The following is a 17,066-nucleotide window of genomic DNA, read 5'->3' on the forward strand; positions in this document are numbered from 1 at the left end:
TATAAAAACATGTTTATGAAGTTTATGTTTAGAAATAAAGCTTTTCTGAGCTCCCAAAATCCAAAATTGGTCAAAATATTCTACAAAATATAACATCTCTGATGCAGCAGCTTTTTTTGGGCATCCTTTTTTGGCACATGAGATTTCGAAAAGGATTTTTCATGGCTTGCATTTCAAACAAGCCAATTTTTTTTTTAAATGGACATAATTATCCGCCTGTGTCTCTCAATACATGTATAAAAGGATGACCCCAGCATTTTGATTTATTCATCCTTTTCCCTAGGTTGTACGTGAAGATGCAGAAAATCCTAGATCTCTCACAGAATGGCAGTGGATATATAATTCATGAAAGCTAATGCATTGTTTCTGTTGCTTTATATCATACATCCTTTTTCCCTCTCGCTGCAAGCGTATTACTTCGCAAAGGTTGGCAATAATATCAGTATTGAAATGAGAAGTTTGAAAGACACACCGCTTTGCTCTTTTCTTGCTTTTTTTTTCTTTTGCTTTTTTTTTTTTTTTTATACCCGTGTGTGTAAACTGATTTGAATCACACATTGGGGGCTTATGGAACGGAGCTCTAAATGTTAAATGGGGGTTGAAGTCTGCCTGAACTAATTTGTAGAGCTTTGCACCATGTTGACATTTAAATGTGATAAGAATAGAAAACTGTACGCCGACCTATTTTGAAGATGCTTTCGGAATGCATTCGCATCAGCCGCGGTCTATAATTAATAAAAAAAGACAGCGCGCTCCAACCCCCCCATCTTCTATTTTTTTATTTATTTTTTTTTGGAACCAGATTTGATTATAATACAAGCCTTCTACGAGTCACAAGGATGGAGGGGGTGGGAAAAAGGAGGGAAAAAAATAAAAAATAAAAGAGGAGTAAAATATGAGCGGGAAGGGAATTAAGGGGGAAGTGGATAGCGCGCACCTGGGTTTGAAGGGGGGAGAGATTGCGTCGGCTGGCTGGCTGGCTGCGGCGTATCGCATTACTGCCATCCCCGTGTTTGTGCGAGCGAGCAGCGACGAGAGGGACCTCGCCAAATCAGCATGCAAATAACGCCACATTGTTAACTTAATCAGATGCAGGAGAGAAAATATGGAGAGGGAGGGAGGGAGGGAGGGAGAGAGGGAGGGAGGGGAGAGAGAGAGAGAGAGAGAGACAGAGAGAAGGAGGGAAGGAAAAGATGGAGAGAGAAAGGAGCTGGAGGAGGGGCCGTGCAAACAAGTCGGGGTCTTCTGAAATGGCGGAGGGTGAGACAGATTAAGCCTCTCTACCTACGGGGATGATGTCGGCAGGGTGGCGGTGTCGGGCCCCTGGGGTGGTAAAGTGTGTAAGTGTGTGTGAGAGAGAGAAAGAGAGAGAGAGAAAGAGACAGAGGTTTTCCAGTTTTTTATCAGAGTCTGTAGCTGAAGATCCCTTTTCAAGGCTCACTGAGTGTGGCCTGCAGATTTCTCACATTAGGAACTGAACGCAACAGTCACAATCATTCAACTCTGCTGTTAGAGGGAGCACAAAGTGTCCAGAAGTTTGTAGATTTGAGATGCTCTGGAGCAGCAGTGCACGAGCTTAAGATCACTGCTTAATGTCGGGAATGGGCCGGAGGGGTAAAATGTTTATGGAAACCTTTGGTTTTAATAGCATTTGTGATCAGGAATTAATCATCCGACATCAGTTCCTGGTCTCATTAATGTTGTGGCTGGATGCCATCAACATGTCGTTTAAAGCTTTCCCAGAAATTAGAAGCTGTTACCGCAGCAAGAGCAACAAGCCATCTACAAAACTCATCTCAGTATCCACAATCCCACAGTGGATCTCAGGCAGGCAACGGCGTCTGGACACGATCGTAGTGACCATCAGCACTTCAACAGCGGCGGGATTCACCGAGGAACTGCACTTTGTTCAGTATGAGGAATCACCCGGTGAAACAGGTTGAAATGTTCTTGTAGTCATTAGGTTTAACAGTACTTTCCCTCAGGTTTCCCTACTTCTCAGTCCAAACGAGAAGTGAATTTATAGCGACTTTGCTGTAATTAATCTCTGTGTGAGCTGTATAAACACGCTATAAAACCCTCCCATCTCCGCTCCCAGCTGCCGTAGCTTCAGACAGAGGGAGAGAACATGGAGGTCATGACCTCTCCGGCACGGCTCATGCGGAGATCAGCGCTGTCAAACACGCTAGTGGTCGTGCGGGCGCCATGGAAACACATGCAACATGTTAACATGGCAGCCCAAACCTAGCCAAAACAGATGAGAGGAGGATGTGTTATCCCTTAAAACACGCTACCGCCGTCATTGAGCCACGTGCTTCTCTCTAAACCCCTCTGTATACAGCTACGGCTCAGCTACACACTCAGAATACACAGAGAACTTACATTCACACAGGACAATTCCATCAGAGACATGGGGTTTTCCCTTTAAAATCACGTGGATATCAAAGGATCATTTCTTTTCTTGTCTTCCTTTCTTTCTCTCGTCTCTTGTCTGTTGCACATCTGTCAGCGGTAGTCGTAGTGACGGCCTGTGAGAAGATGAGCACATTATCGCGTTCAAGGTCAGAGAGGGCAGTGAGAAATGACAAAAATGTGGAAAGAGAAAGAGCGAGAGAGGATGAAGTGAGGAGAGATGCCTGGATTCCAGCTTCATGGCCGGTCTTTATCCTCTTGTCCCTCTCTCACTCACAGAGGATCAAGTGCAGTCTAAAGGCTACAGGTGGAAGGCATGTCCAGGTCAGACTGGCTGATTGTTTTCTAACCTGGCACTGTGGGACTGGGTGCTTTCTTTTTTTTTTCAGTTTTTCTGGATTTCTGAAGCTCGGCTGAATGTTATGAATGCAGAGTATGAGCCAGAATCTTGGCAGTGATCAAGATCAGAGAGATCTACGCCATGTCTCTTTAGCCCAGATACGTGCCTCACAAGCTTATCTGATTTGCATAATATCAATAAAAAGTGATATCAAATCAGGCCATAAATTTCTCTGTGAAACACCTGCTTGCTTGCTTTTATCAGTCATTAAGCAGAGGGGATGCTAATGTCTCTGGCTGTTTGTAGCGGCTTTCAGAGAGAGCCTCTGTTTTTAAGGGAGTCTTTGAGGTTTGACCAGTTTTATTTTAGACCTATAATCATTAGCCATGTATCAGTGTAGTGCTGGCATCACTGCAAAGAGTGTGTCTGGCCTGAATAATACTGGGAGATATTCTCTCTCTCTCTCTCTCTCTCTCTCTCTCTCTCTCTCAAGGGCCACACCTATTCCGAAGAAGGCCGATAAATAAACATGGACCCTGCTGTCCCTCAGGCCCTCCGCCCTCTCTCCAGAGTCTGCCCCCACCCCACCCTTAACATTAGCCTACAGTAAAACTCTTAATAAGGAAAGCCTTTTAGCTTCTACACTCTCTTCAACCGCTCAGCAGTGAGTGACAGATTCAAACGTTAAGGCTAACTTTGAACCTCCTTAAGAAGAGAAAGACAGTGTTCTGGTTTTTCCTTATTGCCACTCACAGCTGCAAACAAAGGCAGTAAAATGAAGAAAAAAAAATAGTGTAACATATGCAAAGAATTTCCACTCAAGTCTGACTTCCTGATGGCTTTGATAAGATTAGTGGCTTTTCTTAAACAGGATGTGCAAGGGCTGCCTTTTAAAAAACATGCTTTATGGACATACCCAGTACAGTTGCATAACCACGGCTGACGGAGGGCTCCTCTCAGAAGTGAAACTTTCTCTCCGATTAGCCGTGGAGTTTATCAAAGTGACGACATAAAGGAGATTTAACATCACCCGTATTAAAAAGACATGCAGCGGTTCAATATTTAAAAAGCCCATTTACCATGACAGAAGCGTTTTTTCATTCAAGAGCATATGGCTCCGCTACCTGTTTATGGTCTTGTCTCCTCTTATCGTCTTTCCGCATGAGGGAAAAAAAGAGTGAGACAAAAAAAAAAGAGAAAATGAAGAAGATATTTTCAAAAGACATTGAAGAATCATTCAATTAACAGCGGCATGATGTAAAATAATTACTTGACTTGCCTTCCGTAATGAGTATCTCTAATTAGCCATACATTTGTTTTGTGAAAACTCCAAACTACAGACTCCAGTTGTGAAGAGCGAGTGAGTACGTTGAAGTAGAAGCAGATTTTTTTTTGCCTCTCTCTCTTTCTCTCTTCTTTCTCTCCCACCGTCAGACAGAAGTCTAGCTGCCTGAAGACACACTTTAGAGCTCAATGTATGCACACAAGCAACAGTAAATAGTGTAGTGTGTTAAGGTGTTTCTCTCTCTCTCTCTCTCTCTCTGCCTCTCTGCCTGTCTCTTGCATGCTTTTATTTTAATTAGCCATGCAACAATTAAAAGATTCACAAACTAAATTGAACCTTGTCTCCCTCTCCTCCCGACTTGATTTCACCACCTGTCAAAACAACACCCCTTGTTGAAGTCATTATGCAAAACTCATACGAACAGAACCAGCGTGAGCGAAAAGAAAACAGCAATTATTTCTGATATTCACTTATTCAGGGGTTATACTGACATTTGAAGTTTTTTGAGGAAAAAAGGTACGCTTTGTTTGCAGCTACCTGCGTGAGAACAGACGGCCCAAATGGGCGGTTTAGATAAAAAAACTTTGTATCACACACCGCTCCGAGTCTCTGATTCCACCATCAGAAAAGAAGAGCGATTAACATTTGCGGTGTCTTTGTGTTCGTCTGAAACTTGGAGGCGTATTCCATGCGGTAAACACAGGCCCGGCTTGGCTCGGCTCGGCTCGGCTCGGCTCGCTGCTGTCCCTGTACCAGGCTTGGAGCAGCGATGATGTAAGGCCTGGACTGGACGGTCACACTGAGCTCATTGTTCCCAAGCTTTTTTTTCTCTTCTGTGGACTAGTCATGCGTGATGTGTGTTTTGACCATGACCTGATCTGCTCCGATACTAGGACACTGCTTCGTGTTCTGACACACAGACCCGAGAAAAGAGGAGCACTGCTGATCACATGGTCCGTGCTTGAATGGAGCTGGACAAAATAAAGGCTTGTTGATGTATGCATCAGTTCTTAAACGGCGGTCCTGTTTTACAGTAGCTGCTCTATTCAGTAACTAACAGAGACTACTATGTTCTAAGATTATGTTCTAAGATTAACTGAGGTCCACGCAGCATATGGGCCCTTGCTTGGAGTCATTCTTTAGCTGTAGATTATTGAAACATGGCAGAGGAACGAGTGCAGATTACGAGCTTCTGTTCAATGACACAGTTGTGTTTCTGAGTAGAGGAACTTGGAATATTTTATTAGGATTTGGATGTGAAAGATGTCGTGTCTCAGAGGAATCCGTTCTTATTTGTTTATCAGTTCTTACATCTGAACAGTATATCAAGTGCAAATAACTAAAGCGAGACTTAAGAGAATTGATAAATTATAACCTGTAATCGCATAATCAAGCTCTGTAAATCTTTTTTTTATTCACTGCAATCAGAGAAAGCATTAAACATGTGTATTCATTACATGTTTGCATGTGCGATAAACACCTTTTTTTTTCGAAGCGCCCCACACGTCTTCATTTCGAGACCCCCGCTAACACTCCTCTCCAGCATGCTGTCTGCTTAACAAACGCCCAGAGTTATTAATCTTCCTCTCTACATACAGCGTAAAATCTACAGGCAGGAGTCCCTACACACTGCTGTGAGTACCATTGTATAAAACACAACACAAGCGCACACACACACATGCTCACTCACACACATGACACACATACACACACACACGCACACACACAGTACATCTGCTGTACTTCAAGATAACACCGTGAATAGCAAGCATAAAGGGAGGCTTTGAGCTTTTGGCCGGCCCCGAAGATGATGATGATGATGATGATGGTGCAGCGGAGCAGGACAATGAACTGTGGGAATTCTGTGGTCTCCCATTGATCTTCCCTCCACTGGCATCCCAACAAGCCTGTCTGACACACGGGGATGAAAAGAGCAGCAGTTCTCTCTCTCTCTCTCTCTCTCTCTCTCTCTCTCTCTCTCTCTCTTTTCTTTCTGCTCTTCCTTTTTCTCTGGCTCATACTGATCTGTTGAGATGAGCTGAAAGCTGAACTACCTGTTGAAAAGTTCTCTTAAGACCTCTTCAATGACATATTGTGCAGAGGCAAAGAAAGAGAGAGAGAGAGATAGAGAGAGACAGATGAGGGAGGAATGAAGTTTGGGGGGATGGGGGGGGGGGCAGGGTTTGGTTAATCAAGAGCAAGGTTACTCAACCTAAATATATTTGCGACTGTTAACATAGTGCACGAGAAGCGAAGTCTTTAAACATGCTCCTATAATTAGGTCAGGCACTGTCTTCTTGTTTTAACCACAAATAAGAACAGCCACCTCCATTTTGTAAAAAGAGAGAGAGAGGGCAACAAAATAGCTGTGCCGAAAATGGCTTTGTTCTCTCAGCCTCGCATTTGACTCGGTTTAGTTCTTGTGCTGGGAACCTTCCCTTAATGCCTCATTACAGCCACTAATAATCCAGTTCAGTCAAAGAGCATCGAGAGGAAGAAAAACAAGGCACGTTTTATTGGATTAATTAGAAGTATTCTGAAGACCACCTGCAATAGACTAAATAGAGAGAGAGAGAGAGAGAGAGAGAGAGAGAGAGAGAGAAAGAGAGATTGAGTCTGAGTCACTGATATGCACACAGTGGGATTGAAGCCATGGTCTGCTTATAATTTAACTATTGGGCCTTTTTGTACATAAATACATTGCATGCGTGACCATATCAACACATTAAATATGCAGCATATGGCAGCCATTTCCATACACTTCAGCTCATATTCTGTGTTCTTTAATATCAAAGCCATTAATGATCGGTTTGGAACTAGGGCTGACTTTTGCACTCAGAGTAAATAATGATTGATTTATTAATAACGATGACCTCCATTCATAATTAATTAATGAGGCCCTGCATAGTAATTGGTCAATGCTATTTGATCTATAGAAACCCATTATAACAAAGCAACCCATGGGCAATCATTTATTCCTATTTGTTTTGTTTACGATAGACAATAGTTTTCATATGATACACATCCCCTGTATAAAAATAATGCAGCGTAAATATGAAGTACCAAATAATTCTACGACTGACATGTTCTAAACAATACTTACTTAAATACACTCTTAAATATTCACATTATACCCATCTTGTCATATAAGCAATAACTATAAAAACATTTTTGTGATGTCACCAACACATTTACATCCATTCACCTGTTTAACCTCCAGCGGTTAGCTCCAAACACTGATGCTAAAGGTATATAGACAATTTCAAACTGGACTTAAAAGAGGAGCCACACAAATATATAGAATATAGACCCATCTCTGGGTGACTTTTAGGAAAGGCACATATTTGGCAACATTAGAAGTTACATTTTTTTGTACAGATTCACTTCAAGGCTGAATTGTTGCTGTGCTTGTCTTTAAAGAGCTGCAACTCAGCTCTACTTTGTGGCAAAAGTTCAGTTCAAGAACATTATAATGTATCTGTACTTGTTCATGATGTTACAGTCCTACATCACCTCATTTAGAAGCAAGACATGGCACGTTATCTTTATCTTTATCTATGTTTAGGAGAGAGTTCAGTCAGTTAATCATGTGAGACAATGCAACATATATACCTGCCTGTTTTTGGTAAATGCACACTGCAGACTGTATCTGAGACCACAATCAGATTAGATCTCTTCACAACACATTCACTAAGCACAGTCAGCATGTCTCTGAAGGATAGAGCATCACGAGACTTTTGTTCCGAGTGCCATACAGCTATCTGATATTGTCCTTGGAAGACCATAAATGCAAAAAGAGGGGGAAAAAAGCAGCGCGTGCCATGTGTAACCCTAATAGGATGATGTTATTAAATCACACATCAAGTCTAATGACAGTTGTACCTATTAATCAAAAGCAGAAATAATACACGCTCTAACTGTATGTACAGTTGTAAATAAACTAAGGTGTCAGTTTTACTTTCTAATGAAGGTAAAGGGTGCAGAGCAATTTGCAGAGCAAGATAGAAAGTTAAGCAAAGATAAGAAAAAGCATGAATCCGGTTGTTTTGCCACGTTGCTTGAAAGGCTTGTGTATTAACCACAGACTGTAGAGATGCATGCCACACGGCTCCCGTGTGAGAACACACTAGCAGAGGAAGTATCGGTGGCTTTCTTGAGGCTCGGTGACACAGCTAGCATTAATTAGAGCGTTGCGGCTGCTCTTAGTCTATGTCTGACAGGTAGCGTCAGATCTTAAAGAGTTCATAACAGCCTCGCAGGCAGCTTACGCAGGTGTCCCAGAGAAGGAGAGGCAGTCCACGGGGGTCCCGCAAGGAACGGCTTCCTTGTTTGTGTGTGTGCACACGCGCGCGCGTGTGCATGTGCGTGTGCGTGTGTGTCTTCTGCTGGGCCTACATGCTGCAGGACGCTACTCCATGGCACTCATCCAAATAGGTGAGCAGTACAGTAAACAAGAAAGAAGAGAGGGATTTGCAAAGCAGCCTGTAGTTACAGATGTTCTTTAAAGAAGCAGTGATGGCAGCCTTTTTGCATTTCTGCAAACTTTGATCGTTAACTGTACGAGAAATTGAGTTTGTTAATATAATATGTTTATAAAGGTCAGTGTTTATCTAAGCCATAAACCTAGGATTGAAACGGAAATGTGCTAAAGAAGATGTCTACACCACTTCAGTGAAGTTGTACAGTTGGGGTTCCTTTGAAAATGCATTACCCAAATATTTATTAATTTCATCTTTTTTTTTTTTTTTTTCCAGGATATGCTTTACGCAACACACTCAGTTTTTAATTAATAGCTTGTGTATTAGCAACTGGAGTTTTTTTTTTCACAGCATCAACTGTTCTTCTTTTTATTCCCTATTTCCAGAACAATTGGACACGTATGAACTAACTTTTGGAATAAATCTCTTCATTTAGCCCTGACATGGAGGATGGGGCTGTAAATGAAAATGAAAGGCAGAATGAATTTAAGTGTTCTTAGGTAAAAGAGTTAGATACATGTTAGATACATGAATGCAAGCTCTTGCTGATTGTTCAAATCTGTCTTTATATGTTTAAAGCGTTTTTTTTTTGGGACGGTGTGTGGCGAGAGTTTGTTCCTGAATGTGCTTTGTGTATTGCACAAAAAAAAATGGGTTTGGCGTCCATTATCAGATACTTTTTAACCATGACAGTATGGCAGGATTTAAGAGTAGAAATATTTAGATTTTAATTACTTTGTTTCTTTAGAGATAAGGCTCTTTGGCATAGGGCTTTTGCTGATTACACTGTGGAAAATATGCATGTTGCAGATAATTGTACTGTAGTGATGTGTCTCACAGTGTACTCCTAGTATTATCTTTTTTTTTTTGGATGGCCTTTTAAAAGGCTGCATTTTGTGTATGTGAGTTGGGGGTGCATAGGCACGTGTATTTGTGTGTGTGTGTATGGCTGAGAGTTTGTATGCCTCTGCAAGTGTGTCACATCTTTAACCATATGAAATGTCCTTTTTTTTAATCAGAAAAAAATGGAATGACTTGAGAGCAAGGAAAGCATATTAATGCCCTTCATTTGCATACACTCGTCAGCGAGGGTACGTTCAAAAACAAACTGGATTCGTCAGTTCATTTCACATTGTTCCTTTGTCTATCTGCCTTTGTTATATGGTAAAGATAAAGCAGGAAATCAAATTGAAGAAAAGGGCAAGCTGCTATCTCTCCAAATGAGCAACAGCTCATCAGGCCTTGCTTAAATCATAGATTTCTATTGCGGAAAGAGGCGTGCATGCCAGCCATTTTCAAAAGGGCCTCAGCCTGATATCTGCAGGGACCGCAAAGAACCCAAGTTGGCACGTAGAAGCAATTTTAACAGCTCCCTTGATGAAGAAAGTTCAAAGTCATATGGCAAAGGTCTGAAGCTAAATTTGTTGGCTGGGGTTGAGCGTTTGCTTCATTTAGTTCACGTTTAATGTAGTAATTTCGTTGACCAGCTGAATGTTTTTAAATTTGCAGCTGATTTATGCTTGTCTTTGAAGTGTATTTTGCTGAATGCCAGAATTCTTAAAGAATTGCTTGGCAATGTGGATGTGCCTACACACAAAAATGTTGGGACATAACCAATCATTAAAAGCATAATACATCTACAGAACCCTGTTCCATCCAGACCATGGTGTTTCTGTTTTTTTTTTTAAGTCTTTAGAGATGTAGCTGTGGACAAAGCAAAATGGCATTCAGTAGCAGCCCACGACACAATGCGTCCAACAGAAACTGGAAGTGACCACAGTGTTTTATTCATATTGGAGCGATAAGAGTCAGCGAGCAGCACAGCGTAGGAAGAGCAAATAGCTAACAAACAGGCAGCCCTTATTAGAGCCCTTAAAGTCTGTGTCAGCAAATATGTGCTTCACACCCACAGCCTAGCGCTACACTCACTGCATGTGTCTGACTGTGTATTGGTGCGTTTGCGCTTCTCTATAAACGTGGACAAGTCCATATGAAATAATTACACAACTGGGTTGAGCTGGTTCTGAGTTAGAGAACAGTGGGGACAAGCCATTCACTTTGTTTGCACTGTAACAAAATGCTGTGCACTTCATTTGCACAGTAATTACATGGTGAACCACTTCATGAGACAAAAGGTGCCACCCTGAAGCGTCTTGCTCCTGTAGAGGAGCCGGGATAGAGTGTGTCAGCAGCCCATAGCCTGCAGATGCTGAATCATTAGGTAGCTGCTCTCCTGTGGGGTAAACTGGGTCAATCGGCACCATTTAAAAGGTTTATTAATGACCAGAAGGTATGGGTTCCCTGCCCTAGCACACTTTTGCTCCCCTTAGGCATGTGTGTTTGAGAGCGAGGAAGAAAGGAAGGGGGCATCGAGGGAGCGCATTCAGTTTCTAAATAAAGGCTGGGGAGAGATATTCCTCACTTCCTGCGTGCTGGACAAAATCCACTGACCGATTGTTCCTTTGCCTTTTGAAAAGGAGCCTACCTCATGCTAATACTTAGAGACTAGCCCTGAAAGGACTTTTTATAATTATAATCATGTGTTATAGCGCATGGCCACTGTTACCAGGCAGCATACTAATCAGCTTAATGAGACATTATACGATATTTTGTTGACCAAAGCAAAACTCACTTTATTGTTTCTGAAGCTTGACCCTGTCGGTCACAGGGGAACATGGCAACACCATTATCCCTCCTTAAGACAGTACGCAGCATCCTAAATTAGCACGGCCATGCCAGATAACAACAGACTCTGCTTGTGTATTCATTTCATCCTGACGGTGCACTGGGCTGCTCTGTGGCCATTTTAAATGCCTGGGAAGCCTCTGATACATTGGGAACCCTTTCAATAACGCCAACTGTTGTTTTCTCCTCATCGGAAGCCATATGAGAGCGAGAGAGGAGGAAAAAAATAGAGAGAGGCGAGAGCAAAGTGATTCGCATCAAACGTAATGTGCCTCTTAATGAAAAATTACGCCAAGACAAGTGTCGCAGCAGTGAGATAAGAGAGTGTGTTTACTGGAGTAACCCCTTGGTTTTAAGTGCTATTGTTAATATCATAATTGTAGTATTGCGACGGCTTCATGACAATGCCAGTGCTCTGTTTCATTAAGGCGTGTAATTGGAGGAATTCTGATAGGATGGGCCCAAGTAGCTTAATTATGCGGCGCCTTGCCGTGTTTACTGGGTAATTATTGCCTCCAAAATTGTGTTACTGTTTGAGAGAAAGTTCTGAGAGTTACAGCTTTTCCCCCAAGTGTGAGAGTACATGTAGTACTTCATAAACCAGAGGGAGATAAACTCACTTTTTTTTTTCTTCGCACTCGTCACTGTAGCGCAGCCATCGTTAATAACCATTTCCCCCCACACAGACTGCATGAAACACCAAAGAAATTTTCAAGTGTGAGAAGAATTAGCTCCTTTAACATGCAATAACCTTTGTCACATAAGCTGATATAATAATATTCCCAATAAGATTGCATATTAGCAAAGGAATAAAGCCTTTTCACACTTCCATTCCCTTTGGTAATCAAGGAAATGTGCTTGTGTTGCTGCTAAAACCTCAGTGAAGCCAGTTTTGTGACACTGTTTGCTTAGGAAACATGACCTTCAGCACAACACCCAGGATGCTGAAATGTTCTTTAAGTGAAGCTCCTTTTCTCTTCCCATGAAACTCGAGAAACTGCTGTAGAAAGGCCATTCACACTTAAACACTGGCATACAATGGGTAGTTTATGAAAAAAATAGAACACTACTGACTTGCGAGTAATCAAAGTAGTGTACCTGTTTTCATCTTTAACTGATATATATATAATGTTCTTAACATTCCCTGTATCATTTTCCATTCCTCTTTTCTTCCCCACCTATTATTCTACATTTCTTGCTGATCACAAACAATGGTAAAGGTGTGTACTGACTTAACGTAATGTCTTTCTTCCATGTTTCCTGTTGCAGGATGGAAGACTCTAGTTTGTGCCTTGGCGTGTCCTCAGCGGTCCCGGACACCGACACCCATATCAGCAGTGCTGTTCTTAATGGCCGCTACCCAATCAGTCAGAAGCTGCATCAGCTGACCGCTCAGCTTGGCCACGCCTTCCCTGACCTTCAGAGCCGCCAACAAATCCCAGAGGAAAAAGCCGCCACTCCATTGGATGAGAAAACACACGCCACCCTGGCAAGCCAGCCAATCAGCAGCCAAATGGCTCTGCTAGCCAATCAGCTCAACCGGAACATGGATGCAGGTGCTCTAGGTGGTCTTAACGGGCGTGTTGACCTGCAGCAGTTTCTCAACGGGCAGAACTTGGGAATCATGTCCCAAATGAATGACATAGAGGACGATGCCCGCAAAAATCGCAAGTACCCGTGTCCGCTTTGCGGCAAGCGATTCCGCTTTAACAGTATACTCTCCCTGCATATGCGTACCCACACTGGAGAGAAGCCTTTCAAATGCCCCTATTGTGACCACCGGGCAGCCCAGAAGGGCAACTTGAAGATTCACCTCCGCACCCACAAATTGGGCAGTCTTGGTAAAGGCCGCGGCCGTGTACGTGAAGAAAACAGACTTCTGCATGAACTCGAAGAGCGTGCTATCCTGCGTGATAAGCAAATGAGGAACAGCTTGTTGCAGCCTTCACAATCGCTTCCAGCTCACCTGGGCTTGCAGAGCCATAACCAGCAGCAGCCTGGGTCTGCATGTGGCCTCCTCACTCCTACAAGTCTAGGAGGCACACCCGAAGGACTCGCACAACCCTCTGCCTCACCCAAGCCAACCAGCACCAACCAGCAAGATGAACAGGCTTTTAACCCAGCCACAGGCTTCCGTTGCACCTTCTGCAAAGGCAAGTTCAAGAAGCGCGAAGAGCTGGATCGTCATATTCGAATTCTCCATAAGCCCTATAAGTGCACTCTGTGCGACTTTGCTGCTTCCCACGAAGAGGACCTCATCAGCCATGTGGAGAAGGCCCATATCACCGCTGAGTCAGCACAAGGGCAGGGTACAGGGCTTGGCAGTGGGGAAAAGCCTGCCAATGAGTTCCGCTGTGATGTCTGTGGCCAGGTCTTCAGCCAGGCTTGGTTCCTGAAGGGTCACATGCGTAAGCACAAGGACTCATTTGAGCACTGCTGCCAGATCTGCGGACGTCGCTTCAAGGAGCCATGGTTCCTAAAAAATCACATGAAGGTTCATCTCAACAAACTAGCTATTAAGAGCAAGCCTCCTGTAGGTGGAGCAGACCAAGATGGACCTCCTGTTAATAGCATGAGCAGCTTAGCACAGGAAGCCCATGCCAACCTGTACTCAAGGTACATCTCATGCCTGCAAGGTGGCTTCCTCGCTCCTGACAAGCAAGGTCTGGCTGAACAGCAGCACCAGATGCTGGCCAAGGCGGGCATAGCTATGAAGGAGAAAGAAATGCTTGGAAAGCTCTTGGGCCCAATGGCCGGCATGAGCCACGGCCTAGGGGAGAATGAGAAGCGCTCGCTTTTAGGTTGCTTGAATCTGGTGCCCCCGCTAAAGTCAAGCTGCATGGAGCGCTTGCAGGCAGCAGCTAAAGTGGCGGAAATGGATCCACTCAATAGTTACCAGGCTTGGCAGATAATGGCACGAAGCATGGCTATGGAGCGCTCTTTCATGCCGAAAGAACAGCACCATGGAGCTCCTGGGCCAGAGGAAGATTTAGCCAGCGCTGCTGGGATGGTGCCCTTTGGGAAAGACAAACACGAGCACTCTGCCCTTGATTCCAATGACGGCTCCAAGCAGAAGCAACACCCTGATGCGCTCCACAGTGTAAGAACCAGTGGAGGCATCTTACCCATGAAGGAAGAATCTGGAGGCTTTGATGGTCACCGTGAGTTCCTGCCTCACCCTGGTAGTCTGGGCATTGGCCAAGGGCTCGAGTACAGCCTGGCTGGTCTAAAAGAGAAACCCAGTGAGTGTCCTGACTGCGGCAGAATATTCAGAACCTACCACCAGATGGTGGTCCATTCTCGGGTGCACAACAAGGACCGCCGCCCAGAAGAGGCCCTGCAGCATGGCCTTGATGAAAGGCGTGGCTCTGCCAGTGACCCCGAGTCTCAGTCCATCAGCCGTTCGACCACCCCGGGCTCTTCCAATGTGACAGAGGAGAGTGGAGCTGGAGGAGGCCACTCCCAGACAGGCAGTGTCCAGGATGACAGCCCACACCCTTCTTCTCCATCCTCAGGTAAGACCTCTCCTTCTAGGACTCATAACCCTCAAACCCCAAATGCCTAAACCTGTTCAGACGTTCAGACATTAGTGTCTAAGAAGCCCTGATGTAGAAAACAAAATGTCATAAAATGATACAAGCATGTTTTTTTTTTTTTTTTACCAAATGCAAGCTAATGAATCCATTACCCTCATTTATGACAGTCAGCACATGTATATATGTGCATGTGCGTGTGTGTGTGCGCGTGTCAGGGTGAGGTGATCAGCTATGCTTGGTCAAATGTGCTTGTTCAAAGAATAAAAGCCACTACAAATCCTAGCTTCACATTCCATGCATAACTTGGATACTTAACGCCTCTGTTCAAATGCCCATCCGACACTCTCAAAGAGCCCTCTATTATTTATTGTGCTTTTACTGTAGACTAGATGCTTTGCTAAACACACAAATTAGTGTCGGAACAAACCCATCCATGAAGTTCCCTTTAACTTTGCAGTGCTTTCGCATAGATGCCACTGCTGTCCCTGTGGAAAAGCCATGAAGGAGCTTCATGGACAGCACCCATTACAAGTGATTAAAACGTTTTCATGTAAGAAAGTGAGACAGTGAACCTACCACAGCTGAGGGACACAGGGCTTTTAGAGATAAAGTGTGTGTTTAGTGGGATTAAGAGAAGCTGCAGCTAATGATTACAGAAGTTTTAAAGGTAACTTTCCCATTCCTCGGGGTGGAACACCACAGCTAAGCAGCCCATCCGTTAATTAGGTCACGACTATGTGATAATCAGTTGGTTTAAGCTAAACAAGACACTAATTAAAGATATACATATAAAGCAGGTCAAAAAAATGTGAACTCCATTTGCTGGGTAAAATATGCTTTTAAGTACTCGAGAAAAAAAAAGAGAGAGAAAAAAAAAATCTGTGGCTTAGCTTAAGGCTCTAAGCAACTTAATTTCTACAGTACAGAAGAAATTGTTTATTTATTCCCAGTCCTTATCACCCCCGTGTAGTGAGATGGGTTTGAACATGCAATGGGCTATGTTTATTTTAATCTAAGGAATAATAACAGACAACCCCCCCACCCCAATTAGGAATTAATGAAAATGAGAGGAAGATAAAACCTATTTTCTTTAAAGAGACTGTTAAACCTAAACACATCTCAACAGAGAGGGGGTATGTCACGGAAGTAATTATCTTCTGCATTTTAATGCAGGAAGTTTTATTTCTTTTGCATCTCTTTTACAAGTACTTTGAATCTGCGAGATATGGCTCATGGCGTTTTATAAACTCTTGTGAAATCTTTAGCTATAAATTGTCACAAGTGTAAACACCAGTAGTGTCAGATATTGTGGCGCACAAATGATGTCTTAAGTATTAAACATTTCACTTGCTGAGATGTAAATATAATCTTTCAGTGTGGTTTCATAGCAAATGGGTAATTGTAGAGAACCTTAACCCGTCGTATTTATGTACCGTGCTAGTGATAGACAACAGGGGTTACGATGTCTACAGTGCGAATAAAACCATATCAAAATACTATCAAATACACCACTGTACTTGTGCGTCCTTTCTGAGTGGTTTTATGTGACACCAATACTGCTAACATGCTTTTAAATACCGGTAAATCCAGAACAATTCTCCCCACCATGAATGAATGAAAGAAATGATTTTGTGCTACAGTGTTATCTTCCAGACTGTTGTAACACAAATGATACAAAACTGTATGCAGTAGCATTCTGTGCAGGAACTTTTAGAAACATAAAACACAACTAAAGTTGTGAATCAAATATAGCATTTCATACCTGAATGATTCTGTTTACTCTCTCTTTCCATTACAAATCTTCTTTTACATTTTTATATTGTGGCTGTCCAAAGAAAAACATACATTTTACAAAGTAAAAACCTTCTTATCTCAATGGAAGTCAGTGTAAAAAAAAGTAAATTTGGATCATTTCTATTGATCCATTTATTACAAATTCACACTGATGATGTCGTAAACTAAAAAGCAACAAAAACAGAGATACGTGGCTTTCTTTGGACAGCGACAGTATGTTTAACGATTTTCCTTTGTGTAAAAATCCCGTGACACCCCTTTTACAGGACTAATGCTTGTTTTACTACATGTTCTGTTTCATTAAGGTGTGCATGAATAAAAAAAACACATATCTCATTTTCTTGTTCATTTTCCTGCCTGCTGCTGGTGAACCGGGGTTACATTAGAGTGTGATCACCAGCTGAAATCCCCGCGTTACTGCCCAGCTTAGGTGGAGAGGGCAGCAAGGGACTGCTGTGCTGCGGGCATAATGCCAACCCCCCCCCTCTAAACCACGGCCGTGTCTTAAAATTGACCTTGAGGGCTCTCTGTCCTGA

At 43.1% G+C, this 17,066-nt stretch overlaps 1 protein-coding gene across 2 annotated transcripts in view; it reads left to right on the forward strand.

Moving 5' to 3' along the window:
- Nucleotides 1–17,066, forward strand: part of LOC136676737 (zinc finger protein 536-like) — a 205,424-nt gene that overhangs the window by 86,840 nt on the left and 101,518 nt on the right. For both annotated transcript variants that reach the window (XM_066653933.1, XM_066653934.1), the window contains exon 5: nt 12,470–14,715. In XM_066653933.1, coding sequence (XP_066510030.1) covers nt 12,471–14,715 — 2,245 coding nt within the window. In that variant the 5' untranslated portion in view covers nt 12,470. The remainder of the gene's footprint in view (nt 1–12,469; nt 14,716–17,066) is intronic.

The sequence above is a fragment of the Hoplias malabaricus genome, chromosome X2, assembly GCF_029633855.1.
Source record: "Hoplias malabaricus isolate fHopMal1 chromosome X2, fHopMal1.hap1, whole genome shotgun sequence".
NCBI lineage: Eukaryota > Metazoa > Chordata > Actinopteri > Characiformes > Erythrinidae > Hoplias > Hoplias malabaricus.